Raw genomic sequence first — 25664 nt, 5'->3', positions numbered from 1 at the left:
TTTTCATCTTGATCTGTCTCCGGTAATAGGGCGTACCGGTGCAAAAGTTTATGATCGTTTTACTCAGAAAATACGCTTCATGCGTCCAGAAAATGTCAGTCAAATCTAAAGTCGCCGAACATCGAACATCAAACTGAGTCATATATATATATATATATATATATATATATATATATATATATATATATATATATGACTAAGTTTGATGTTCGATGTTCAGCGGACTCTTTAGATTTGACTGACATTTTCTGGACGCATGAAGCGTATTTTTATATATATATATATATATATATATATATATATATATATATGTGTATATATTGATACAGCGTACCGGTCCAAGACTTTGTATGTATAATTATCAGGAGGTCAATTTCCACCAGCGCGCGGAGTTGAGAAAGAATTGAAGGAGTCCGCCTTTTTAATGGGATCTTTTGTCTGGATATATCTCCTGTAATAGGGCGTACCGGTCCGAGATTTTGTGTTCATTGTGCTCAGGAGATTAAACTGCATCTGTATGTAAAGTTTCAGGCCAATTTGAGGAGTCCAGTGAATCGCGAATATGGGCCTGAATCTGAATGTGAATGTGGCGCCAACTTGACGAACGCTTGTTTACATGGGTTGCCTGGAAACGCATGCACGGAAAAAAATATATGCATCCGGTTGCAGGCCGGAGCACGTGTCCTCCGTAAGCAATTGTGACCCAACCGGGGTGGTCAACGGAGCGTCGTTGTGGACCGTCGCTTTGATCGCAAACGTCCTGGAGGTCGATGCTATCTAGCTTTCGACTTTGTTCGTTTCGCCGGGGTTACCTGTAAGGTGACGAGCTTTCTGGCATGCCAGAACATTCTAGAGCATTCCACAGCCGCTCCGGCGATCTATCTGCGACACCGGCCGTGACAGCACGCCTCCCAGACTATTCATAATTTAACTTTGAAAACTACATCAGCGTGTCGGCCGATTTATTCTCCCTCTCCATGTCAGTCTTTTGTTGATCACGTTTTGACATTGTCGCTCGCAAATGAGCCCAGGTTAATGGGATGCATGGCGGATTTTTTCAACCGCGACGGGACGGCGCCGTCCGGTGTCTCGGCCGGCGTCGGAGTTTGCTTCAAGAATCGAACGACCGTCTAATCACATGACTGGCAGCCGTAATAAATTACTTCCGACCGATTAAGCTATCTCGCACTAAGATTCGACGACGGTGGGTCGCAGCGACACGGGAATGCTCGTGTACCATGCGAGATGGTACTGTCACACGTAATCACGTGGCACGGGCTCACAAATGGACTTTGCTCTCTTCCACGGGTTTGCACGCTTTGTGCCACATGTCGGCCTTCTGGTGATACGCTGACCGCTTTGGGTTGCCGAAGCAGTTGGTGATCATGGTGCATATTTTGGTGATGGAAGTGGCAATTCTGGATCTTCAATTAATTTTATGTCCACTGCGCTGAACGCGGAGCAATATGATAAATTACAGTGAAAAAACATACGAAGCAATCAAAACAACTGTCAACTTGAAAATTTGTACTGAAAATATAAGTTTCCGGTCTTCACTGTTCGCTGAAGCCCGTGCTGAAGTTAATGTCCCTGGGCGGAGGCGTCATGTCTTACGGCGCGAAATGGAGGCGTCTTCATGTTGATCCTCTGCTTCCCTTGCTACGCGCGGTGCGTACTGATCAGTGTGGCTCGGGGTGGCGTCCTTTTGGGCCTAGCAAGTGATCGCGGTACAGTCAGCGCTGCTTTGTGATGCCTCAGTCGGCGAGGGTCAGACGTCTGAAGAAGCAAGCTGCGTATCGGCGTAAGAGGGAGGTAGGATATGGGCGAAATAGGCCTGATGTTCGCCGGTTAGCAATGCCGCTGTCTTGTGATAGAAGGATTCGATTCGCCATGACACGTCAGAAAAACCGCGAGCAAGATTCAGTCATGTCCAAGGCCCTTGCCATTGCGATTCGGGCGAAATAAGCCTGATGTTTAGCCGATTAACAATGCCTTTGTCTCCCAGCCGCAGAGCGTGAAAGCTGGAGGTGAGTTAACAAGATCCGGGCGAAAGAAGCCCGATGTTCACCGATTAGCAATGCCATTGTTTTCGAACTGAGACGCCGTGCAAGTGTTGGCCGGCGGCGGCCGGTGACGTGCCGTGGACCGTACACTGATCCGCTTGCGCCAACATTTACAGTGCACGCGATGTATACTATTCATTGTGGTGTAAGTCGGAACGATTACCGGTGTAAACTGTGTGGATTGCGCGCATGTGTGAGTCACAGTACATGCCGTTCATTGTAGTGTAAATCCGAACGATTGCCGGTGTGAACGGCGCGGATCGCGGTTTGATATGTCACGGTGCATTGATGGGGAATCGAACCAACAAGGACGCGGTATAGATTGCAACGTCGCGTGTGCGAGAGCCAAGGCAATTGATTTGGCATCTACCGACCGTATTTCACAGTTCAGTACAATGCAGTGCCGTTTGATACAACGTCAGTGCGTGCTGCCATCATTTAAAAAAACTGGTAGTTGTTGGAAGGGCATGTTACCTGCATTTCATTAAAGAAGAGGCCACAGGAGCCACATGTGTTGTGGATAACACTACATGCGACACTACTTGGCACTAATCTGTAACGCGTCAGCGGGACCCCTCGCTAACAAAACTAACGAAGACGGAATGCTTGTGCGATGCATGAACTTGTTTACTGGGTGGTGGGGGGGGGGGGGGGGGGGGGTAAGGGCGCTTCGACTGCTGTAGGTCATGCAACAAATTGTTTACGTCTTCTGTGCTCATCACTAGATAAGCCGGATGATGGTATCCGTAGCCGTAGTCTATTTATACAATGGATTGTGGCATAGCGCGTCTCTGCTGCCTCATTAGGCTTCGACTGCTTCATTAGGGCTCACATGTGCACTTAAAATTGCGCAACGTCGAAGGTTTTAGAACGCCTCATCCCCTGTGTTTCGAGGCCGCTCGCCAGCGCCGCCCAGCGGCCCCGCACTTTATAAACTGACGCATACTGCGCGGCGAGAGGCAGACGCGGCCCGACCACGACCAGGGCCGGGGCGCAGCGCAACGCGAGCGGACTACTACCGAGTATAGTCAGGCTTTTCACGCTGGTTCTCTGATGGGCAATAGTGAAAAGAAGAACGCATGTCACCAGAGTGAAGCGTTACAAATCGCACGACTCCTGCTATTCCTTCAGGCTCCGCGTTGCCCCCGTGCGTGTCCATAGCTAGTTTTCGAATACGTTGTGGCTGCGTTTGTGTCGTGCGCCGGCCTGCTTCGGGTCAGCAGGCGACCCCAGCCGTTCGCCCCTCCCCTCCCCTCCCCCGTCGCGAATCGAACCGCCCCGGAGGCCATTGCCGACGGGTGGCGGTAACGGGGCCGGACCGGGCGGCTTTACCGCGCCTCGCAATGTGCGTATGTCACTGCGATATATGATGTGATACCCGGGGGCTCAGTGCCAACAGCCGTGTAGGAGTTGCCAGATGGCACTAAGAGTTCCAAATAAGTTGTTCTCCATCATTTCGGACGGGGTCCCGGCGCCATTGACCGCCTTGGATGTGTTCTTGCGGGTGGGATATTTTCGGACAGAGGCCGTCCTTGTTCACAAACACCGTTGGTGCCCCGAGGGCGTTACTGGGCGGTCACAGGGCGGCGTCGCGCCCGCACCCGCACCGCCAGCCGGCTGTCCTCGCGCTGGTAGGTGGCGCTGCGCTCAGCGCGGGCTGCGGCAGGGCGGGACGGGCAGGCCGGTCCTGACTGCGGCCGGGGCGCACTCAGTCGGGGGTGGGGCCAGCTGGGGCGCGTGAGCGACCGGCGGAGCCACGCCAGTGCTCTCGGGATGAACGGATACAACCAGTTCTGGTGCGCACAGCGCCAGCAGAACCGGTTCGTCTCTGTGCCGCCCTACACCTACTGTGATGCGGTCAGTACTCCAGCCTGCGGTCCTGCGCAGGGGCATTGTGTGCTTGGAGGTTGCCTGCGTCTCTTACGGACGCGAGCGTTTGGCGCCGGTACAGATGCTTTGTGCGTGAAGTTTTTGTGCAAGTGGTCGTCTCTGTCAACGTGGGCCGAAGTGTAGGCCGTCTTTGTGTCTTCTTCCGGGCGGTGCGTGTGTGTTTGAGTCTGTTAAACACTTCTATTGCCCGGCTAGCGCCCGGGTCAGGCCGCAGGTCGGCTGTGTGACCGCTCTTTGCTCCCCCCTCTCCCTCCTCTCCTCCCCCCTCTCTCTCCTCTCCCTCCTCTCTCCTCTCTCCCCCCTCTCTCCTCTCCCTCCTCTCTCCTCTCCCCCCTCTCTCTCCTCTCCCCCCTCTCTCTCCCTCCCCCCTCTCTTCTCTCCCCCTCTCCTCTCCCCCTCTCTCCTCTCCCCCTCTCTCTCCTCTCCCCCCCCTCTCCTCTCCCCCCTCTCTCCTCTCTCCTCTCTCCTCTCTCCTCTCTCCTCTCTCTCTCTCCCTCTCTCTCCCCGTCTCGCTCGCTCACTCGATCTCTCCCGCTCTCGCTCTCTTGATTTGCTGTTTTTGTTTGGCTGTTTACTTGCTCGCTTTACTCGCTTTGCTCGCTGTCCGGCTGACACTAAGCTAGACCTACATTTCGGAGAAGATGTCTGCAGGCGAAGCAGCGGGCTGTCCAGTGTTGCCGTCTCCAGCGGTATCGGCCTGCGCGCTGGACCGAAGCATGCCGCTTTATCAGCCTCTGCCATCTGCGGTTTCCAGCACTGCTGTCATGCTGTTACCTGTTTTGATCCACGTGAGCGGCCCCATCACAGCTTAACTGTGAACTGACGGACGTCAGCAGAGGAAAAACGCCGCCAAGCTCCCTGGCGGTTGACCGGATTGTTTTCGCTTCATGATCGTGCAGATCTAGCGCCATTAAGCCCGGCTTACTCCATCAGCTCGGTTGTTGTTCAGGCCATGGTCTCGGTCGTACAGCGTTTGGGCTCTGCATATTACCAAGCCATCTGGGCTATACCCCACCGGGGGGTGTTTCCTCCATTGTCATTTTTAAAGTGCATCAAGTTTCAAACCACGTGCGGCCCATCCCAACCAGAATGACAAAGTTTTGAATAGCTGAGGCCGTGCTTACACAATGCCACTTCGTTCTGTTTTGTGTTGAGATTTTATTGTATCGACTTTAACACGCGCTCAGGTGGAGGTCAAATTGCCCCCCCCCCCCGAGGGTTTTCCCGGAATGGTTTCCGAACGACGCGGCGTAGCCGCGCCAAATTGTTCATAGCAGCAGACAATAGAATAGCGGATCGTATGCGTTACAAACTTATATGTGCATTGTAAGGTCGCTGACCTGCGGCAGGTCAGTTATGCCATGGATTCAGACAAGTCAGTTTCTAAGGAAGCTCTGAGATACTTTGTTAGGCAACACAGCAATTGAATGACCAATTTCCATCGACTTAGGGTCAGCTATGAAGGTCAGAACAAGGTCAAGACTAACCTGCTTTATTACTTTAGGGCTTGCTGTACTAGGTAGTTTCTGGTACTCGTTTCTGGTTTACTGATGACAGGAAACGCATTGGACATCTTCATGGACTTCTTAAAGGTCAGAATAGGTCATTGACCTAAAATGCCTGTATTCGGGGTCACATCGCGGCTGGACCACCCCGCACACAACGGCGAACTGCCGCACGCAACGCCGACAGAGAGACCCTCTCTACGCGCCCGAGCAGCACCTCTTATACTCCTTTCGAGCCCACCCACAACACGATCGGCGTGCGACTCGCCGGCACCACCGCGTCCCACCTCGCCGCGTCCACGGGCTAACGCATCGCCCCTGAGTCGTGACCGTTTCCCTACGTTAACACTGTCCTGGGGCGTGATCTATTGCCGCATATGGTCCACCGCTACAATGCCCCAGGTCAAGATTTCGTTTCAAGGAGCATATTGCCTAGCGCAATCTTTGTCGCTTATTCAGATGCAAAACCCAAAGCGGTCTTGTTTGTCTTTTCCCTTGCCGATCTGTGTGGCAAAACGCCAGCGCGGCGTGACTGTGCGGTCGGGACGATTATGTGGTGGTGTGGCGCCATCTGCTAACGCTTAGTCAGCCGGCCCGGCCGAGAGGGCCACCGCCTGCAGCGTCAGCGTCATGTGTACAGCTTCGCTAACGCGCACCAACAAGTCAGATGTAATGTGATGCAACCGCACGCCGACAAAGCAACCCCGCTGCCGACCGCGCCCCGCTCTGTGCGCCGGGCCAGCGTTCTCCGAAAAGCCGCCGTGGTATGAAGAGTGAGCTTGTGCCCTGCCTGTCTTCCTCAGATATACAGCAAGGCGAACGGTCTTTGAGGAAATGTGCACAATTCGTGTCGAGTCGCATTAATAGGGTGGTAGCGCTCAAGCGCGCGACCTCAGCGGCATGGTAGCCGCCTCCGGCCCGTGTCCGAGCCGAGCCGGGCCGACGCACGTGGTGCCGCACGTGTGGCGGCGGTGGCCCGTGGCCGGCCACCTGGCGCCTCGTCTTGCGCTGGCTGATCTCATGTCATCTCCGTCCGACCGCGCGACTGGAAGGGGGCTGGACATCGGGTCGGATAGGTTGGGGGCATGGGATATCTCTTGGCGCCCAGTTTTGACTGAACCGCCGTGTCTAAATGGGTCGTGTGGTCTGGGGCCGTCGGGTGCTACTGGTCTGTAACAGACGGTAGCACTCCACGTGCTGACGGGGTGTTCCACGCGGGGACCGACGGGACAGTTTTGAACTTTTTCCACACAGCTAAGAGCCTTGCGATCTGTCATTGCATTCATAGACCTTGGCATTTAGATGCGAGACTTGACATTTGGCCGCTGTTTATGCGCCCGTTTGATATATACAGTGGCGGAGCATACACAGTGACGGAGCGTTGCTCAGGTGAAGACAGAGGATGTGCAGTGTCCACCTACAGTGTCCAGCCTATGTCAACACTACGTTGCTCTGTGTAGATAATGGAGAAATATGTATGCACGTGAAACGGCAGGAATGAAAATGCTATTTTTTTGGCACAAAAACGCCTCAGGGCGGGTTGTGTCGCAGGAAACATTTGAAACGTGAAACACTTAAAGGCATATTACGTGCCATCCCCCCCCCCCCTTCATGCTGTAAACCATATGAAACGGTAGTTCAGTCAGAGGCGAGTCCAGGAACGGCGAAAAGGAGGACGAGAGGGTGTCGCAGTGCACAGGGACCATGGTCGTTAACAGCTGACATTCGCCGTGTGGCGGCCACTTCAATAGGCCACGCTCAGATCGCGCGTCATCGCTTCCCCTGCTTTGGAAAACTGGATACGGCTATGAGATGTTCACACACGCTATGATACGCGTCCAAGCACCGTGAGTAATTTAGGGGTGGATATGGGGTGGTGCGCCCACGCGCTGCCACTCTTCATGTGACGCGGTGCGAGTCGTGCGTATTTTCCCACAGACCGTTCGTCTTACTGTATATTTTGAGGCAGACGGGCTGGGCTTAAGTTCATTGTTGTTTCCACGGCGGTTTTAAGGAGAGCACTGGCCCGGCCCACAGAGCCGGGCGCGGTCGGCACCGGGGTGGTTTTGGTGTGCGGTTGCATGTCATTAAACATGATTTGTTGGTCTGCGTTGGCATAGCTGTACACGTGATGCTGACGCTGCAGGCGGCGGCCCTCTCGGCCGGACAGGCTGACTAAGCGTGGACGGATGACACTACGAATATCAATGCTGAGGTCGAACGGGAGTTAGGGAGCAGGGCGAAAGAGTAAGGGGGCCGAATGAGCGCTACTTGGGGAACGCAACTATACATGCATTTAGTAGTAGACAACGAGGGTAAATTGTGCCAGAAAATTTCAAATACGGTCACAGTATTTTTTTTTCGTTTTCGAAGGTGATGCACTTATAGCGGCCAATGATGGCCGAATGTCGTACTTGGGCCGGGCTGGGCAGGACGGCCGAAGGTGACCGAGTATCGCACTTGGGCCCGGCTGGGCAGGACCGTCCGACGCCCGTTCCCGTTGTGCGGTGGCAGTAAAATATTGGGTGGTGAGGTGGAGGAAGGGAGGGCCTCCCCGTATCACGTTACAGCAAGCGGAGCTTGCTTGCAATATTTGAGGAAGACAGGCAGGGCACAAGTTCACTGTTGTTACCACGGCGGCTTTTAGGAGAACGCTGGCCCGGCGCACAGAGCGGGGCGCGGTCGGCAGCGGGGTTGCTTTGTTGGTGTGCGGTTGCATGACATTACATTTGACTTGCTGATGTGCGTTAGCGAAGCTGTACACATGACGCTGACGCTGCAGGCGGTGGCCCTCTCGGCCGGGCCGGCTGACTAAGCGTTAGCAGATGGCGCCACACCACCACATAATCGTCCCGACCGCACAGTCACGCCGCGCTGGCGTTTTGCCACACAGATCGGCAAGGGAAAAGACAAACAAGACCGCTTTGGGTTTCGCATTTGAATAAGCGACAAAGATTGCGCTAGGCAGTATGCTCCTTGAAACGAAATCTTGACCTGGGGCATTGTAGCGGTGGACCATATGTGGCAATAGATCACGCCCCAGGACAGTGTTAACGTAGGGAAACGGTCACGACTCAGGGGCGATGCGTTAGCCCGTGGACGCGGCGAGGTGGGACGCGGTGGTGCCGGCGAGTCGCACGCCGATCGTGTTGTGGGTGGGCTCGAAAGGAGTATAAGAGGTGCTGCTCGGGCGCGTAGAGAGTCTCTCTGTCGGCGTTGCGTGCGGCAGTTCGCCGTTGTGTGCGGGGTGGTCCAGCCGCGATGTGACCCCGAATACAGCCATGGTGAGAGAGGGGAGCCGATGGTTACCCTGTTAACATGGGCCGTTGTGATTCGAATTGGGCCGGGGCTCGTCCTCGATCCGAACTATCCGGCCCACGTATACGCTCAGCGCCGTTCCGCTGATTCGAATCGTGCGCCGGCACAAATCCCTTCCCGTGAGAGGATCATCCGTCCAGGAAGGGATTTCGTTCGAATTATCGGTGATCAGCTGTCAAAAAACTGCCTGGCGCATGCAGTTCTGTTCAACGCCATTTCAGCTTCGTTTGGTGTTGCCACCTTCCCACGCGTTTTTAGCTATTGCTTAAGACGATCCAAGTCCAAGATGGAAAAGAAAAAAGGAAAGAAGGTGAGGTTGAAACCATGGTGTTAAAAGTACTCTAAATATTGAGGGCCGTAAGTGGCTAGCAGCACAGCAATGCTCCCGTAATTTAGCCTTGTTAGGCGCTTGATCTATGCAGCCAGCAGGCGTCAGCATTGTTTGGTGTTATCTTTCCGTCTCAGGTTAGATTAATTTACATCTGGGGCAGGCTCCATGCTTCCAAAAACCATGTGGAGGTAGCACGGTCATTGTATATAGCTTTGCCTTGTTCTCACTTTAATTTTAGAATTGCTCTCGAAATGCTTGTAGAGAATGCCTCGAAGTTCCTTTCATTAAGTGAATACCTCAAAGCCCCAGGATGGTTTTTGCAGACGTTCCTCCCATTAGGATGTTGGCTGCTTGTCAGGTTAATTTGTGTGAGAAAGGTAACTTAAAAATTCCTGCATGATATCTATTCGAGATCACATGTCGGTTGGACCACCCCACACACACCGGCGAACTGCCGCACACAACGCCGACAGAGAGGGACTCCTCCCCCCCCCCCCCCCCACGCGCCCGAGCAGCACCTCTTATACCGCTTCCAAGGCTCATACCCACAACGCGATCTGCGTGCGACCGGCCGGCGCTGCCGTGGCACACCGCCCCGAGCCGTGATTGTTCTCCTCACTCAGACATGGGTCATCGCCCCACTCGCCTTACATGCCTACACACTGTCCTGGGCATGGTCCACCGCTACGTGATAACCAAGTATCAACACATATAGGTCATTGCAGTCAGCTCGGAATGTGAACTTTCTTTAATGATGGGACCACAATTGCCCAATGATGGTTTCAAAACGTCAAGAAAGCAAATGTGAACACTGGATGAAAATAGCTGGTATCAGTGCTCTGACTCTGCTAAATCTAGGTTTGCTACTTCATGTGGAAGAAAACAGTGCCTAAATGAAGTAATGCCTAACACCAGGGCACGTGCTGCTCGGAGGACATGTCTGTGGTGCATATCATTACCTGTTTTTGTGCTGGTGAGTAGATCTTATACTTTGATGCTTTTTTGTGCTGGTTGTCTGCAAGCCATGAGGTATGTAATTCGACTGTTGTCATAATGAATAATTTGTCACAAAATTTGAGGTAGGATTGCTGTCGTCATGACACAGCTCTCTGGCTGGTTCACGTATTATGACCTTTAGACTGTACAAACACGGCTGTTTTTGTCACCCAGCCATCAGCCCAAATCAGTCCAATGCTGTTGACTGCAATGATATCAAAGTATTTCAACCCTGGTATGTCAAGAAAGCACATAGCTGCGATCTGACTCGCCAGTCCATGCCAAGTGTGAATGGCAGTGCTGCCCTCGGGTACTGATGCTGCATTGGGTGGGGAAAAACAACATAATTGCACAATTTTTGCCACTAACTGTGTAGCATTCAGGAGTCATGTCTGTAGCGTAGCCCATTGTTGCAAGTTGCTCATAAATGCATTAGTGTTGGTGTAGGTAATATGTTTCTGGGGCTGGGCGAAGTACATGACATGATGCTGGGTGGCCCATCTGATCAGAATGTAGTAAGTTTGTGAGTGTCTGTAACGGTCCCCTTTCAAGTTTCCCTTTAGATTTATGGTTTGTTTAGTTTACCGTCCCTGCGACCCCGGCCCTACGGCCAGCCCGGAAACTGCGTGTGGACGCGGTGGCGTGGGAAGCGGGGGTGCCGGCGATTCGCACGCCGATTGTGTTGCGGGTGGGCTCGAAAGGACGATAAGAGGTGCTGCTCGGGGCGCGTAGAGGGAGTCTCTCTGTCGGCGCTGTGTGCGGCGGTTCGCCGGTGTGTGTGGAGACGTCCAGCCGCGATGTGACTTCGAGTGCAGTGTCCTTGGCCAATGCAAGAAAATGCTGATTTCCTACTAGCCCTTGCATGTCAGCAAATATTCAGGTGTCACAGGCTCCAGGTGTATCTTAAATGTCATCATAAATAATGTTAGTCAGAATAGCAAGCCATAATCTACATTGCAGAATGGGAAGCAGTAGCCTTGCTTGCACTTTTTGGAGTTCTTGTCATGTATGGATGGCCTAACACATATTACTTTAACATCATCTCTGACATTGCCATGGAGTAGCTTATAGATTTATTTACCAGTTCACTTCCTTGTCATTCTTGATTGGATACCTGTGATCAAAGAGACTTTCGAACAGAAATGTGTGCTGGAATATCTGTAAACCAGTTTTTCCTGTTTTGTTCAGATTTCTGTGATCGTGCTCCTCGCAGTGCACGACGTTCACATGTCTTAGGTCCACTAGTAAAATTTTCATGTAAAAGTAACTATGGGGCAGACATGATACTATATGGGCAGTGCTGGCAGGCTAACTACATGGGCAGTGCTGACCACGCAACTTTTGTGTTTTGAATGTTACGGCTTGTGCTGTGGCTATAAAACCAATGAGTACCGCACAGACCATTTTTCCAACGGAGTCCATCTTCCCCCTCGCCCTCAAACCCGTCTCGCGCCCACCATGGCTCTTGGCATTCGCCATCCATACGCATAGTACCGACATTTTTTTCATTTTGCCGCAAAAGCGCAGTTTTCGCCCATAATCCGTTCCTTGATTCGAACTAAGCGGGATCGAACTATCGACTGTTAATTCGACGTAAAGCCGGTCTCTCCCATGTAAACACACCTGCGAGAGGTTTAAGGTCGCATGATCCGCTCCGATCTTACTTCGAATTACTCTGGGCTACCCATGTAAACAGGGTAAGTGAAGCGGTGAACGCGTCCACAGTGCGTCTGGGAAACCAGAAGTACGGGGTTTGATCCCCCCCTCTCCCCGCCCCCGGCGCCCGCGGCTTTCCTGCCAGGGTGGGGGCAGGCGACGCCGTGGCATATAACCTCAGCAGCTGAGAGCGTCCTAAAGCTTCAATGACGGTGACCACCACCACCATGAGGAGCGTCCAGAGCAATAGAGCTGGAGCGTCAGTTGAATATTCGTCCCTTGACGTGGGTCACTAAAATGTTAGATGGTATAGGGGAGGAAGGGAGAGTCGCCTTGCGTCACGTCACAGCGGGGCAGAGTCGGCCGTGACATGCCGGTGCCCTAGCGAAGAAGCACATGAAACATCGGGACGGCCCATGGTTACCAATTGGCAAATCTTGGTCAGATGGACGAAAGATGGAAACCACGTGACTTCTGAAATAGCAGATAGCTTAAAAATAAAGTGTGAGGTGGGGCACAAAATGGTTCACTGGGATTAAAATTGTATTTAAAACACTTCCATTTGAAGCAGTCGCCCTTCTGTGATGTCAAGCCGGCGGGAGGGACGTCACACAGCGTCGGCTGGTTCGAGTGTCGCGTGACTGGCGCTGGCTGTGGATGACCCGCCAGCGGTCACTGGAACCCACGCCAGGCGCCGCGCTGTTCTGGTGCTGATGTGCGCGCTACGTTCGCCTGCTCTGCCGCAAGGCATGCCGTTCTGTCCGTCCATCGTTTCGCCTGGCGCTCCCCGTTCACCGACGTGGCCGTCAGTTCTTCCCCGTGTGACGGGCCATCTCCGTTTCAGGCCGAGAGGTCGGCAGCGGCCTGCTCGGCGCACGGTGGGTGTCTCCCGGCGCCGGCGCACGGGCCGCGGCCGGACGCCCGCCACACGGCGACGCCGCAGAGCCCGGCCGGCAGCATGGCGGGCCGGCGGCACTACAGCGGGCCCGGCGCTCGGCTCGCCGGCACCGCTGGTGCGCCGCCCAGCTCGCCGGCGGTGCGGTACTTGGCGGCGCCGAACGCGCCGATGGGCGGCACCAGCTCGGCCATGCCGCAGCCCGACCAGCTGGGTGGACACGTCTCAGTGGGCCAGCGGGGCGTGCCGGTCCAGCTCATGGGCTACCAAGGGCAGCCGGCGCGTGTAGCCGCGCCTGCCGTACACTACCAAGTGCAGCAGGATGTGCAGTTGACTTTTGGTGCGGCTCAGGTGCCGACCGGCCCGGTCTTGCTCACTGGCCATTCCTGGACGCCTAAGCTGACGCAGGGCACGCCCGTGCTAGTGCTGAACGATGTTCAGCAGGCGCAGTGGAACCAGCAGTTGCTGCGCATGAACTCAAGCACTTTGCATTCGCGCCAAAATATGCAACTTTCAATGCATCCGCAGCCTCGAACGCAAATGCGACCGCAAGCGCAACAAACACAACGAATGCAGCTTCAGATGCAATCGCCACCACAACCGTCGCCCTTACAACGGCCGTCACTACAAGCGCAAGTTCGCCCGCAACAGGAGCCGCAGCTACAGCAGCCTCAGCAGGGGCAGCGCGGCGGCCGGGGTGGGGCGGCGGCCAGCGCTCGCGGCAGGGGCAGTAGTGGCAGGGGGAGGGCGGCGGCGCGCGGTCAGAAGCGGCCGGCCGCCGCGCTCGCCCAGCCGCCCGCCAAGCGGCTGACGCTCGACGAGGACGACGACGAGCCGTGCGGGCCCGTCTGCGCCACGTGCTTGCGCGAGTTTAGCAGCCGGGCGGAGCTGCGCGAGCACGAGCGCGCCTGCCGGCTGCAGCTGGAGCGGCGCCAGCTGGTGTCGCTGCCGACGGCGCCGCTGCCGCAGCTGCCGCTGCCGCCGCGGCTCGAAGCCGTGCGGCCCAGTCCACTGCCAGGTCAGTCCGCCGGCCGTCGACCGCCGGCGTGCGCCACGTGCGGCGCCCAGTTCCTCCAGGATGTCGAGCTGCGCGCGCATGCGCCGCGCTGTCGGCCGGTGCCGCCGCCGTCACCGTCGCCGGCGCCACCACCGCCGCCGCCGCTGTCGTCACCGTCAGGAGCCGGCGCGCCTCCTGTCAGGGTTAGTGCGTGCGTCGCATCGGCTGGCCACGCTCTGGCTGTTGCGGTTGGGAGCGCTCTGGGTTAGACGTGCTGTCCACACACGGACTCTGCACTCAACAGGCTGGTGCTTTGGCCATTGCTGCCTGATTCCGTGGGTGCATGCATACATGCTGTTTCACTTGGCGCCGGTGTGGTAATCGCATTGCATGTTGCTAGGTTGTCTGTGCACAAGGAGATCCGTTTTTTCCACGGAGATGCTAGTTTCCTTCCAGAAAAGGTTGGTGTCGGGATATTTCCCTCAAATAGCTTCCTCCTTTGGGGGGCGAGTGACATCGTTAAAAGCTGCCACAGCATACGCTGCGTTGGGGGGAGCTGCTTAACATGTCACTAGGAGTTGCATCTGTCGTGTCACAAAGTATACAGAAGACAAATATTTTGATCAAGTAGAGCGCAATCAGCTGGTCCGGGCTCTAAACAGCGCTGTTTCGCCTCGAATATAGCGATGGCGACGTGTGGGGAAACTCGCAAAAGTTCAGGTGGCAAAGCTGGGGCGACCATCCTGCAGTAATCCGGTAAAATTATGGTAATTTCACCTAAAGTTGGTGGCGTCGGTGCCGCATGTGCCGGATTTTTCACCCACGACGACGATCATAAGTTTGGCCAGTCGGTTTGGACGACCCTATCGCCCCGCCCATTGACATTAGGTGCGCGCCGGCGCGCCTTTGGGGGTGATCACATCACGACCGACGGGGCTGATAACGGCAGGGGATGATCACGTCACGACCGAGGGGGCTGATGACGGCAGGGGATGATCACGTCAATACCGACGGGGCTGATAACGGCAGGGCATGATCACATCACTACCGACGGGGCTGATAACGGCAGGGCATGATCACATCACGACCGACGGGGCTGATGACGGCAGGGCATGATCACATCACTACCGACGGGGCTGATAACGGCAGGGCATGATCACATCACTGCCGACGGGGCTGATAACGGCAGGGGATGATCACGTCACGACCGACGGGGCTGATGACGGCAGGGCATGATTACATCACGACCGACGGAGCTGATGACGGCAGGGGATGATCACGTCACGACCGACGGGGCTGATGACGGCAGGGGATGATCACATCACGACCGACGGGGCTGATAACGGCAGGGGATGATCACGTCACGACCGACGGGGCTGATGACGGCAGGGCATGATCACATCACTACCGACGGGGCTGATGACGGCAGGGCATGATCACATCACGACCGACGGGGCTGATGACGGCAGGGCATGATCACATCACGACCGACGGGGCTGATAACGGCAGGGGATGATCACGTCACGACCGACGGGGCTGATAACGGCAGGGGATGATCACGTCACGACCGACGGGGCTGATGACGGCAGGGGATGATCACGTCACGACCGAGGGGGCTGGTGGCGGCCTGGCGGGTGAACGGTTTGCAAAGATTTCGCGAAGTGTGAGGGGCTTTGTGTGACTAACTCGATCCGATCCAGTCCGATCCAATACGATCATCACATTAAATCAGGTCCGTTCCGATCCGGTCCGATCTTACCTGACGCCTGGCCCTACTTAACGCTTTGGCAGGCTGACTTGTTTGCAACTATCTGTATGGAAGGATGATGTTTGCTCAGTAAGGTAAGTATGTTTTCAAAAAATCGTCGTAATTTGCACGCCTCATTTGTCATGGGTGCACACAAACATCCATTGCAAACATTGCATAAACAATGCGCCACTGCTGATCAGCTCAACTTGAACTACTGTTTTCAAAGGAAGTGAAATCAACGGCATGCCTGAGTCAAGCAATAGCCTATGGTTGAAACAGCCTTTTGCAAATAACCTCGGTAATGCTCGAACGTCATTGCTAATAAGTGTGCAGTCTAGCGGGCACCAGGCTGCTGGAACTCTGATGATTGGCTGTGTAAACTTACCGCTTCCGTCGTTCCTGCGCACGTCGAGTATGTCAGTGGTAGTTGAACTCCACACTCTGCCATGCGGCTTACTCGCTGTGCGTCCCGAGGCGTCTCGCTTCTTCGTTGGACTGGCCTGTTTTCTGGAGCATATAAAGTAAGAATATTGTCATAAGATTCATGGTTGTCGCAGTCTGGCCAGACTACTGAAGGAATACTTTGGCCACTTTTGGGTAAGACTAAAAGAATGCTGTTGAATGTTTCGAAGCACGTGTTTTCGAGCGAAATGGCAAAACGTGGAAACGTGGTACAATGGTGCAACACGTGCGAAGCCCTTTAACTTCTGTGATAGCAAGTCAGCTGCTTACATCGGTCAATCTTGTGTCCGTGCAAGTTGAATTCACACCTCAGATGCGGAGAAACGTTAAGCTCTCCACCTGGAGGTCATATATCACGCACCCCTCCGACGCGACTCCAGTCACTCAAAATCTACAGTTCGGAACCAGCGGCTCTCCCAGAACACATTGTAGACCACATTGCTGATGTAAATACGGCATTGCTGGTGTTCAGCGCAGTCTTATGGAAGAATCTCTTAAAAATGGCAGTTTCAAATACAGCGCTTGAGATGTTGAGATCCCCGGGAAAAATCGAAGAGACCCGACTGCGCAGTCCATATTACACATTTCTAGCTACGTACGCACAGCTGAGTTGCGACCTGAGAGGTGCCGCTCTCCGGTGAAGCATTTTTCATTTTTGGAGAGGGCTGTGGAGAAATGTTCTGACATTATGTTGCGTGAAAGTTTAATCTGATCATGTATTTATAGGATATCATGGCTGGAATCTGGAATCTGTCAGAATGCCAGATGTGGATCTTTGGATAAGGGCGCACAGTCCCATTCTGAGAGTTGAGTTCTGAACGATGAAATGTTTTGGTTCGTAGGCAGGACGTCGGGCCCTGCAAGCGGTCCACGGCGCCCACCTGGCCTGCGGGCGGGACTCGGTCTGCCATATCCTCACCTGAATGACGTCATGACGGTGCCAGTGTCACATAACACAGCTGGCGTGGCGGCTCGGCCGTGCGCGGTGTCTGCTTGTCAGCTGCCGTGAGCGCGCCTGGGCCCCGTCCAGTCAGCGGTTTACATGACTGCTGCCGGACCGGATGTGCCATGTTTCTTGTGCTGCCGGACCGGATGTGTCATGTTTCTTGTAGATAAAAACGGGCGATCACCGAATGACGCTGGAGGGGGATGGGCGTCCGTTGCATGCTGACCACCGTCGCCTCTCAGTGGGCAGGATTGATCGGCACATGCCGGACAAGTCCTTGCCACTGGCGATGTTCTAGTACACCACAAAAGCCAACTGCTGTCTCGAAGTATGGCAGGACGCGTAGTGCGATTGCTGCGCGGGAAGGTCTGCTCGCAACTGACAGTGAAAAAAGGATCTTTGAAGGGAATGAAATGAGCACCCGCGTGCAGATTGGGAAATGTTCATGCGGACGATGTGTGTGACACACCCAACATGCGACTGCGATAGTATGCCTTCCCACCTAATGTACGCGTATTACTTTAGTATTGCCCTATTCGCGACAAGCGAAAAGGCGAGAAATGTGGGCGACCATGTGGCCCGCACTGTACCCGTGTTTGTGACCTACAAGGACTTTGTAGCGTTGTAGCGTTTTTTTTACAACATTTTCCCAAATCTCTAGGGTCTTGTGCCTTCCTCTGTGCCTTACAAGAACAATGGAGATGATTAAAGGGCAATCTTGCTTCGTTTGGCGGAAAGACGCCTTTGCAATACCCTGCAATGTTTTGGAACATTTTCGAAACCTTCTGGTCGACTGTGTCTTGCGAAAACACCCGTTTTGGTTTCAAAAGAATTGCCCTGCTTTGTTTGTCATAAACTGCTATTGCAACACCCGGCGGTCTGTGCAACAATTTTCCAAATTATTCTTTGGAAGCTCTTGCGCCTTACGAAAAAACTAAAGGTGGTTTTAGGGTTTTATCCTGCTTGATTTGGCCGTTATTCGCCTTTACAGCGTTCCGCAGCCTCTGCAGCAATTGTCTAACTCCGTCTCTGAGATGAAGCATTTTCCATCGTGCAATCTTTGCAACGGCTATCTACATCCGTCCTTGAAATGGAGTGCATCACCGATAAGATAGACGGGCAACCAACGACCTGCACCAGGTGCAGCTGTTGCGCATCATTGACCGCAATAGGGCCTCGTTTGTATCACTATTTGACGGCTGTGGAATAGCTGACTACCATTATCGCTGTTCGTGCGTTACCATGAAAATGACGGCCAAAGGTCACCACACCCACCATTGTGTTACAAATATGCGCCCTATTATTCGGGAAAATGTGTCGTCACTTTTTATTTGGACAATTCAGTACTTGACAAAGTTGCGGCATATCACAATTTTGTGTCTCGATCCAGTCGTATTATTATGGAAATCTGGTAACGTTGGCAGACTGATATAGGGTGAGTTGGCGTGCTAAAAAGGCACTAAACATGATATTTTTTAGTGCAAAAATGAGCGTGACGTTCGAAGTGACGCGTTAAGGTGCTTAGTGCACCAGAAGTTCGGATACATTTTGATGAATTTAATCGATCTAGAATTCCCTTTTGTCCATATATGCATGGGGGGGGGGGTTCAGAAAAGCAATAACGGTGCTCATTTAGCATAGGGATTCACCCCTTCCTCAAAGCATACAAAGCGGTGCCCCTGCTCGGAGGCTCATAATGGATCAGCCACGTGGCGAGGGATCCGTAACATAGGCATGCTGTTGGATTTACTCAGTGTTTGGCGTCCCGTCGTATTATCGTTCGTCTCATTAGCAAAGTGATGGCACGTAGATTCTGTCCAGTAATGAATTTGTCCGTAGAGTGGATATGGCAGTGAAGTCTGTAAAAGCGGTCTGAAGTCATCAGACCTGTGTGCTTGAGATGCGTACTGACTTGGTTGGGTAAGTGAACGGCGTCTGCGCTGTGTGCCATCAAAATTTTGTCATTTTTGTATTGAAACTGTCTCGTTTGGCGATGGGCCATGCATGCGGAGTTAAAAATCAAAGCTGAAGGAATTTAGTCCGACCGCGTTTGTCGTCTCTCCACGATCATTTCGTGCATGTTTACCATCAGTCGTTCGGAAGATTTAATTTTATTTGCCGGAGATGCGGACGGAGTCCGTTAATTAAAGAATAAATTCAGTTCCCGACAATTCCTTCAGAACTTGCGACGATCGTGGTCTGAGTGATTCATCAACGCGTTGCCGAATTTGAAAGCAAACAACATGAGCCAGCCAAACAACAGTAACAGTCTTGCTCACACGACTGAATGGGCTTTCGAACAGCTCTCAATGCGAGAGATTGCGTTAAATCGGTCCGGTGGTATAGAATGACCCGCAATGTTCGTCGCTTTTTACACCAAAATCTCGCTAAGAACTGTGCGTGTTGCAAATGAGGAGCTTCTTCTCGAATGAAAACGTCCGTCATCCCGGACGCAATTTTCTGTGAAGACCCATGCTAGTCATGAAATTAACTGACCGGTGATAAACAACTAATCTCAATGCAGAGTTTCCGACCAAATTTGCATAAAGAACTATTGCGCGTCGCAAACAAATTGTTACGCCACCAATCGCAAGGGCGGTGATTGCTTGTGCCCGCATTACGACCCGCATTTGTACGACCCGCATTACTCGTGGCGACTCGTGCAGGTCACGCACTTAACTGACGCGTATCAACAGGGTTTGAACACATGGCTTGTTTGCCTTTCAGTTTCACCATGTTCAATCCTCGTTTGCTTTCCTTGTTTCCTCCCTCATTTTTGCGACCAGCCCTGGTGTTTCAATAAAATATATATTTAGATCTCCAAGCACACGGCGCTTGTCTACAAGCATGAACGCCAAGCAGGGTCGGCGCTGAGCCGGCTACACGCGTGCCAGCGGTGTATCTCCCCTCCCCTCCCCTCCCCGGATCCTGCCCGCCCCGGCCTCATCAGCGCGTCCCTCTCCCTTCCCCTCCCCGGATTCTGCCCGCCCCGCCTTATCAGCGCATCCCTCTCCCTTCCCCTCCCGGATCCTGCCCTCCCCCGCCTCATCAGCGCGTCCCTCTCCCTTCCCCTCCCCGGATCCTGCCCGCCCCGGCCTCATCAGCGCGTCCCTCTCCCTTTCCCCTCCCCGGATCCTGCCCGCCCCCGCCTCATCAGCGCGTCCCTCTCCCTTCCCCTCCCCGGATCCTGCCCACCCCCGCCTCATCAGCGCGTCCATCTCCCTTCCTCTCCCCGGATCCTGCCCGCCCCGCTTCATCAGCGCGTCTTAGGGTCTTTTACACGGATTACACAGCGAATTCGCACCTAACCCGGGTCAGGAGTGTAGCAGAGAGGAGAGAAGGGAGGGTAGGAAGACATGACTGGGGGGGGGGGGGGGCTCGGGGGTTAGAAAGGCATGGCTGGGGGATAGGAAAAGATGGGTGGGGAGGGGCAGACATGTAGAGCTGACTGCAACCCTTCAGCTGTTCGTCTCAGTTCCTCCACTCACATGTTGATGGCTTTGGTCGTCTAGCACAGAGTGCCAGCCAAGCCTCCGTGTACAGGGCGCCCAGGCCTGAGTGCCGCTCCTCCTCCCCCTCCCCCCCCCCCCCCCTCCCAATGTGACGCTCTCCCGGTTTTCCTGCTATTGCACGTCTTCGCAGGCTCCGGCCATGGGCTTCGTTTGTTCCCGCTCGTGCTCACTTGCAGTTCCCTCTCGCATACGTCATTTCACGGGCCAGGATAAGTTCAGGGCCTGGGAAGGCGGGCGTGTTGGGATGCCCTGGGGCGACGACTGGCCTAAAGTTCTGCGTTACAGCGGTCCGCTCCGCACTGGTTGACTCGAGTTCGGACTTCGAGACCGCCTGCGAGGCGGGGGATTTTGCGAACCTTGTCCTACGCGAGTGTGCTTCTCTGGTTTGCTTGGCCCTTCTCGGCCGTCCTCCGGCGGTCCTCTGTCCCCATGCGGCGTGAAACCTGGGCGGGATCGGAAGGTGCTCGGCTTTGATGCCTCACCAATGGCTTCGCTCGTGGATTCTCGCTACATGATGACCTTGTTTTGGGTGGTCGGTGCGCGTTCGTGACATGAGGTGCTGTTCCAAGGGCCCATCTGCTGTTCTTCCTCCCACGCGCTTTGCCCCTTAGCGATCCCGTCTGTGATCTGCTCCTGGCATTTTGGACGTGAGATAGGTGTCAAAGGGCGTTATGTTTGTATGTGTGTATACATCTATGTATTCGTGAAAATCTCCACAGTGGGCTCTTCCGACTTCCCAGTCAGCACATGTGCTTAGCGTAGCGACGAACTTGTCAGTTAGTTCAGATGAAATTCAGATACGAACGGCCTTAAAGAAATGCACATAGGATGCACGATGCGCACAATTAGTCTGTAACCAATCCGACACACCTGAGTGAAAATGTCATTGATGCTAGGGCCATTATATCTGGCGTAAGACGATTCCACGTGCAAGTGGCGCGGCATACACATGATCGTGGGGTGAGTCCAGTTCGGGCGCGCGGAGTCTGTGACAGAAGGCTTTCAGAGCCTCGCCTAGATCGGGCGGACGTCAGGGCGCAGGACAGCAAGGGCACGCAAACTCTGGCACCGTTGGCAACGTCATGCGAGGGTTGAGAGCTAGAAGGTCGCGTTGGGCCAAGGGTTCGTAAATTTCGAGACACAAAAATTAGAAACCGTATTTAATTGTTTTTACGCGCGGACTCTTCCCCCTAGTGATCTTGTTTTTGACATTGTCTCGGTACTTTTGACGTGAGATATTGTTCGGAAGGGCCCTAAACTGCTCATCCGGCACGGCCCATGCGTGCAGACGCCTTGCGCGGCCTACTGGCCCATCCCTGGCTGTCTGACTTCCAGCGGTCCGCTGACCCGTCGGTGGCTGTCGGACTTCCAGGCAACGTCCCACTTGCCATGCAGAGTAGGAACCGGAGGGGGACGCAATAGGAAGTATAGTTACAAAAGCATATACGCATACGCAGTACTGGTCGAAACGTAAGCTCCGCCTTACAGCTGCGGGTAAGATAACACTCGGATTATGATCGTTAATAATAAATTACACCAGAGGACAGCAAAGGGTTCGTGACTGCGCGGTGCTGCTGGGTGTGCGGCTTCAGGAGCAGGCTGCATTAGTGGCTGGTCAGCAGCTACGGCTGCAGAGACGCAGATCGTCGAACGCAGGCTCGAGCTCGAACTGGAGCAGGCGGGCGCCCGCCGTTTATAGAAGAGGGATTGCAATGCTGAACCGTACCAATACCGATCCGCATAGACCACCATTCAATGGCGACCTGAATCGTGTCATCATGCTGAGACGTCACTGAATAGGTGTGTGTGTGTGTGTATGCGTGTGCGTGTGCGTGTGCGCGTGTGTGTGCTTCGCTCCGTTAGGGTGAGGCCCAAGTCTTTATTCTCAACGTTCTATTTATATTGACCGGTCAGGTGAAAAGATCCTTGTTGGATCCTTGATGAACACACATCTGAACCTGAACCCGAATCGGGAGCTGCACGGGTGGCATCTCTCCGACGCTGCCAGCTTGGTTGGTTTGGGTCGCATGTAGCCTCTGCGATGAATGCGCCGTTAGAACCCAATCACTGCGATTTTGTCGGTGTAGCTTCGTTATTGTGATACTATCCTCGGTTAGCTTTACGGTCAGGCTGCGAATAGTATTCGTTGCACAACATGCTTTGTAGAAGTCTGCTGTCTGCCTTCCCATTCCGTGCTCTTGTGCATTGAATCGGAATGAAAGGCACCAGCTAATTGTTCACTTTACCAGTTTTTATCAACGCCGAGCGTGACCGGTTCATTGCTAAAAATTATTGCTGATGCCGTTGCCCTGGCAAGGGTGGTTAATGACGGGGAGGCCTCCGCAGCGCCGAAAACGCCGTACAAAGCTGTGTGTTATCTGTGCGCTTCCGTTCTGGAGCGTGATTGAGCGGGCCGGCGTGGCCGGGGCGCGCTTCATCTGTGTGCCTGTCGTCCCCAGTTGCCGCGCTCAACATCCCGTGCGACCTCTGCGTGTGACGGAACTGGTCCGGCGACTCTCACCAGTCCGACCGTCTCTGCTGCCGTCCCTGCTGGCGGCGTTAGCTCCACCACCGTCGCCGTTGGTGGGGCCAGCCCCACCTTCATCTCATCTGTCGACGCCAGCTCTACCACCTTCACCGCTAGTGGGGCCAGCTCCACCTTCCTCTCATCTGTCGGCGCCAGCTTTACCACCGTCGCCGCTGGTGGGGCCAGCTCCACCTCCATCTCATCTGTCGGCGCGAGCTCTACCACCGTCGCCGCTGGTGGGGCCAGCTCCACCCCCATCTCATCTGTCGGCGCCAGCTCTACCACCGCCGCCGCTGGTAGGGCCAGCTCTGCCTCTATCTCATCTGTCGGGATCAGCTCTACTTCCGTCGCCGCTGGTGGGGCCAACCCTGTCTCCATCTCATCTGTCGGGTCCAACTCTACTTCTGTACCCGCCGGCGGAGCCATATCCACTTCCGTCCCCGCCGGCGGGGCCAGCTCTACTTCCGTCCCCGCCGGTGGGGCCTGCTCTACTTCCGACTCCTCTGTTGAGGCCATCTCCACTTCCGTCAACTCCGTCGGGGCCAGCTCCGCTTCCGTCCCCGCCGGTGGGGCCAGTTCTACTTCCGTCTCCTCTGTTGAGGCCATCTCCACTTCCGTCAACTCCGTCGGGGCCAGCTTCGCTTCCGTTCCCGCCGGTGGGACCATCTCCACTTCCGCCCCCTCTGTCGGGGCCAGCTCCACTTCCGCCCCCTCTGTCGGGGCCAGCTCCACTTCCGCCCCCTCTGTCGGGGCCATCTCCACTTCCGCCCCCTCTGTCGGGGCCAGCTCCACTTCCGCCCCCGCTGTCGGGGCCAGCTCCACTTCCGCCCCCGCTGTCGGGGCCAGCTCCACTTCCGCTCCCGCTGTCGGGGCCAGCTCCACTTCCGTCTCCTCCGTCGGGACCAGCTCCACTTCCGTCCCCTCTGGCGAGGCCATCTCTGCTGTTGTGCACGACGTCCAGACCGCCTCGTCTGCCGCTGCCGACCGGAGCACCCGTGCCGCTGCGTCTGCCGACAGGGGCGCTGTGGCGTCTCTGGTCGGCGGCCGGGTGAGCCCTGGTGCCGTCATAGCCGAGAGTCGGGTGCGCCTGACCGGCCCGACCGTGTCCCCTGCCGCCCGGCCTGACGCGGCGCCGACGGCCGGCGGCGGGCCTGCAGCTGCCCCCAGGGCGCCGTCCGAGACGGATGCTAGCGGTGCCGGCTCGGCTTCGGGACTGGACCCGGCTGGGGGCGGGCCTTCCAACGCAGTCGGCAGGGGTGAGGCCCTGACAGCAACGGCTTCAGCCCACGGCCGACCCCGCCGCGCAGGCGTCGAGCAGTACTACGGCGTTGTCAACCGGTTCTACCGGGAGGAGGTACGCGCCTCGGCCGCCTCTGCTGTCGTCAGGGCAAACGACCGGCGGCCCAGTGCGGCGGCCAGTGAGGACGCCGAGGTGGACGGCGACCGGTCCCCGGACTGTGGCGTGGGCTCCCCGCCGGACCTTGGTGAGACTGCAGCCCAGACTGCGTCGGACTGCAGCCCAGACCGGCCGCCGTGGCGCGGCCGCGGCGACAGTCCGGTGCCCGAGCGGCTGCTGGCTGTGCTCCGGCGACCGGCCTTCGTGCTGCTCCAGCCAGTGGACGACGTGATCGGCGACCCGAACGAGCCAGTGGTGCGCGCCGCCGCCTACATCGTGCACGGCGACGAGGTGGTGGGCAGGCGGGTCTGCGCTGACCGGGCCCAGCTCGCGCCGGCAGCCGAGACGGAGCTGAGTGCTCTGGGCGATGAACCCCGCGGACCTGCCGGATTGTCCCCGAAAGGTCAACCTCAGCAGAAAAGGGTTAAACAGAGCGAGACGGCGCAGAAGGCGACGGGCAAGCGAAAAGCAGCTACAGGTAACGCTGACTGTCAAGCGAAACAATCGAGAGGGCTCCGCACCGATCGGGGGAGGAGGGCTGTGCAGACGTCGCTGGCCCAGTACCTGGAGCCGAGTGGGAGTGGTGCGGCCGCGGCCTACCCGGGGTCGGAAGCGGGCCAATCCGTGACGGTGCCTGATGGCGGGGAGCATCCGCTGGCCTCCGCCGCCGCCGACATTGACAATGGTTCGGAGGGGGAGACGACGGCTGGGAACAGGAAGCGTCGCGAGGGTCGAGACCGTCTGGTTTCGTCCGACAAAGACCCGGGGGACGAACCAGACCGCAGCAATGCTGAGGGGATGGTGATGGTACGCCGCCGCCGCCGCCGCCACTGCCCACTGTCGTCCGATAGTGAGCGCTCCGCGCACGAGAGTGGTGACGACGCCGCGACAACGCGCAGACCGACCCGCCGTCGCCGGAGCCCGCCCTCGTCGGACGCTGATTCCCAGAACAGCGAGCGGGAGGTCGTGGCGACGGGGCGGAGGCTCACTCGCTGCCGGCGGCGGGCCGCTCGGTTGGGCGACAACTCCCGGGACAGCGAGATGGACGCCGTGTCAAGGGCGGCGCGCAGTCGGCGCCGCGCGCGCGTCTTCTACGCCGAACCGCGCTCGGATGCCGAGGAGCCGGCCTCGCCCAGCTCGCCCGAGTACCAGCCAGAGTCGGTCGACTGGGGCGACGACGACCGCCGCTCATCTGCTGCCGACAACGGGCTGGCGTCGGACACCGGCTCGGAGGCGTCGGCGACCGAGGGTGCGGCGCCGGACGGCGACCGGTCGGCGCCGGACGACGACCGGTCGGTGCCGGACGGCCGGCCGCCCGAGCTGCAGCCGTGGTTGCAGCCGCGCGTCGTGCTGCCGCGCGCCCAGCTGCGGCGCGTCGACGGCCTCGACGTGCAAGAGATCCTGGGCATCGCTGCGCCCA

The 25664-nt window shown here is 56.0% G+C and overlaps 1 protein-coding gene across 1 annotated transcript; it reads left to right on the top strand.

Annotated features, from left to right (window-relative positions):
* The first annotated feature begins 3836 nt into the window (after positions 1 to 3836).
* Positions 3837 to 24623, top strand: LOC119100385 (translation initiation factor IF-2-like). The gene is made up of 5 exons (XM_037223487.1): positions 3837 to 3920; positions 12604 to 12611; positions 19704 to 19811; positions 23866 to 23896; positions 24132 to 24623. The coding sequence occupies exons 1-5, from the start codon at positions 3837 to 3839 to the stop codon at positions 24474 to 24476; spliced, it is 576 nt and encodes a 191-aa protein (XP_037079382.1). The 3' UTR covers positions 24477 to 24623.
* The last annotated feature ends 1041 nt before the right edge of the window (positions 24624 to 25664 follow it).

Source organism: Pollicipes pollicipes, unplaced genomic scaffold, assembly GCF_011947565.3.
Source record: "Pollicipes pollicipes isolate AB1234 unplaced genomic scaffold, Ppol_2.1 Scaffold_2555;HRSCAF=2994_pilon_pilon_pilon, whole genome shotgun sequence".
Classification (NCBI taxonomy): Eukaryota; Metazoa; Arthropoda; class Thecostraca; order Pollicipedomorpha; family Pollicipedidae; genus Pollicipes; species Pollicipes pollicipes.
Note: the sequence above shows the minus strand (reverse complement) of the source record. Positions and strands in the feature narration are given on the sequence as shown.

Bases quoted from the DNA above. Each gene is read 5' to 3' on its own strand.
- LOC119100385 (XM_037223487.1), top strand. From the start codon at position 3,837: ATGAACGGATACAACCAGTTCTGGTGCGCACAGCGCCAGCAGAACCGG. The intron at 19,812-23,865 runs GCATCCCTCTCC...GTCTGCCGACAG, and splicing joins GCCCGCCCCGCCTTATCAGC to GGGCGCTGTGGCGTCTCTGG. The intron at 23,897-24,131 runs GTGAGCCCTGGT...CAACGGCTTCAG, and splicing joins CGTCTCTGGTCGGCGGCCGG to CCCACGGCCGACCCCGCCGC.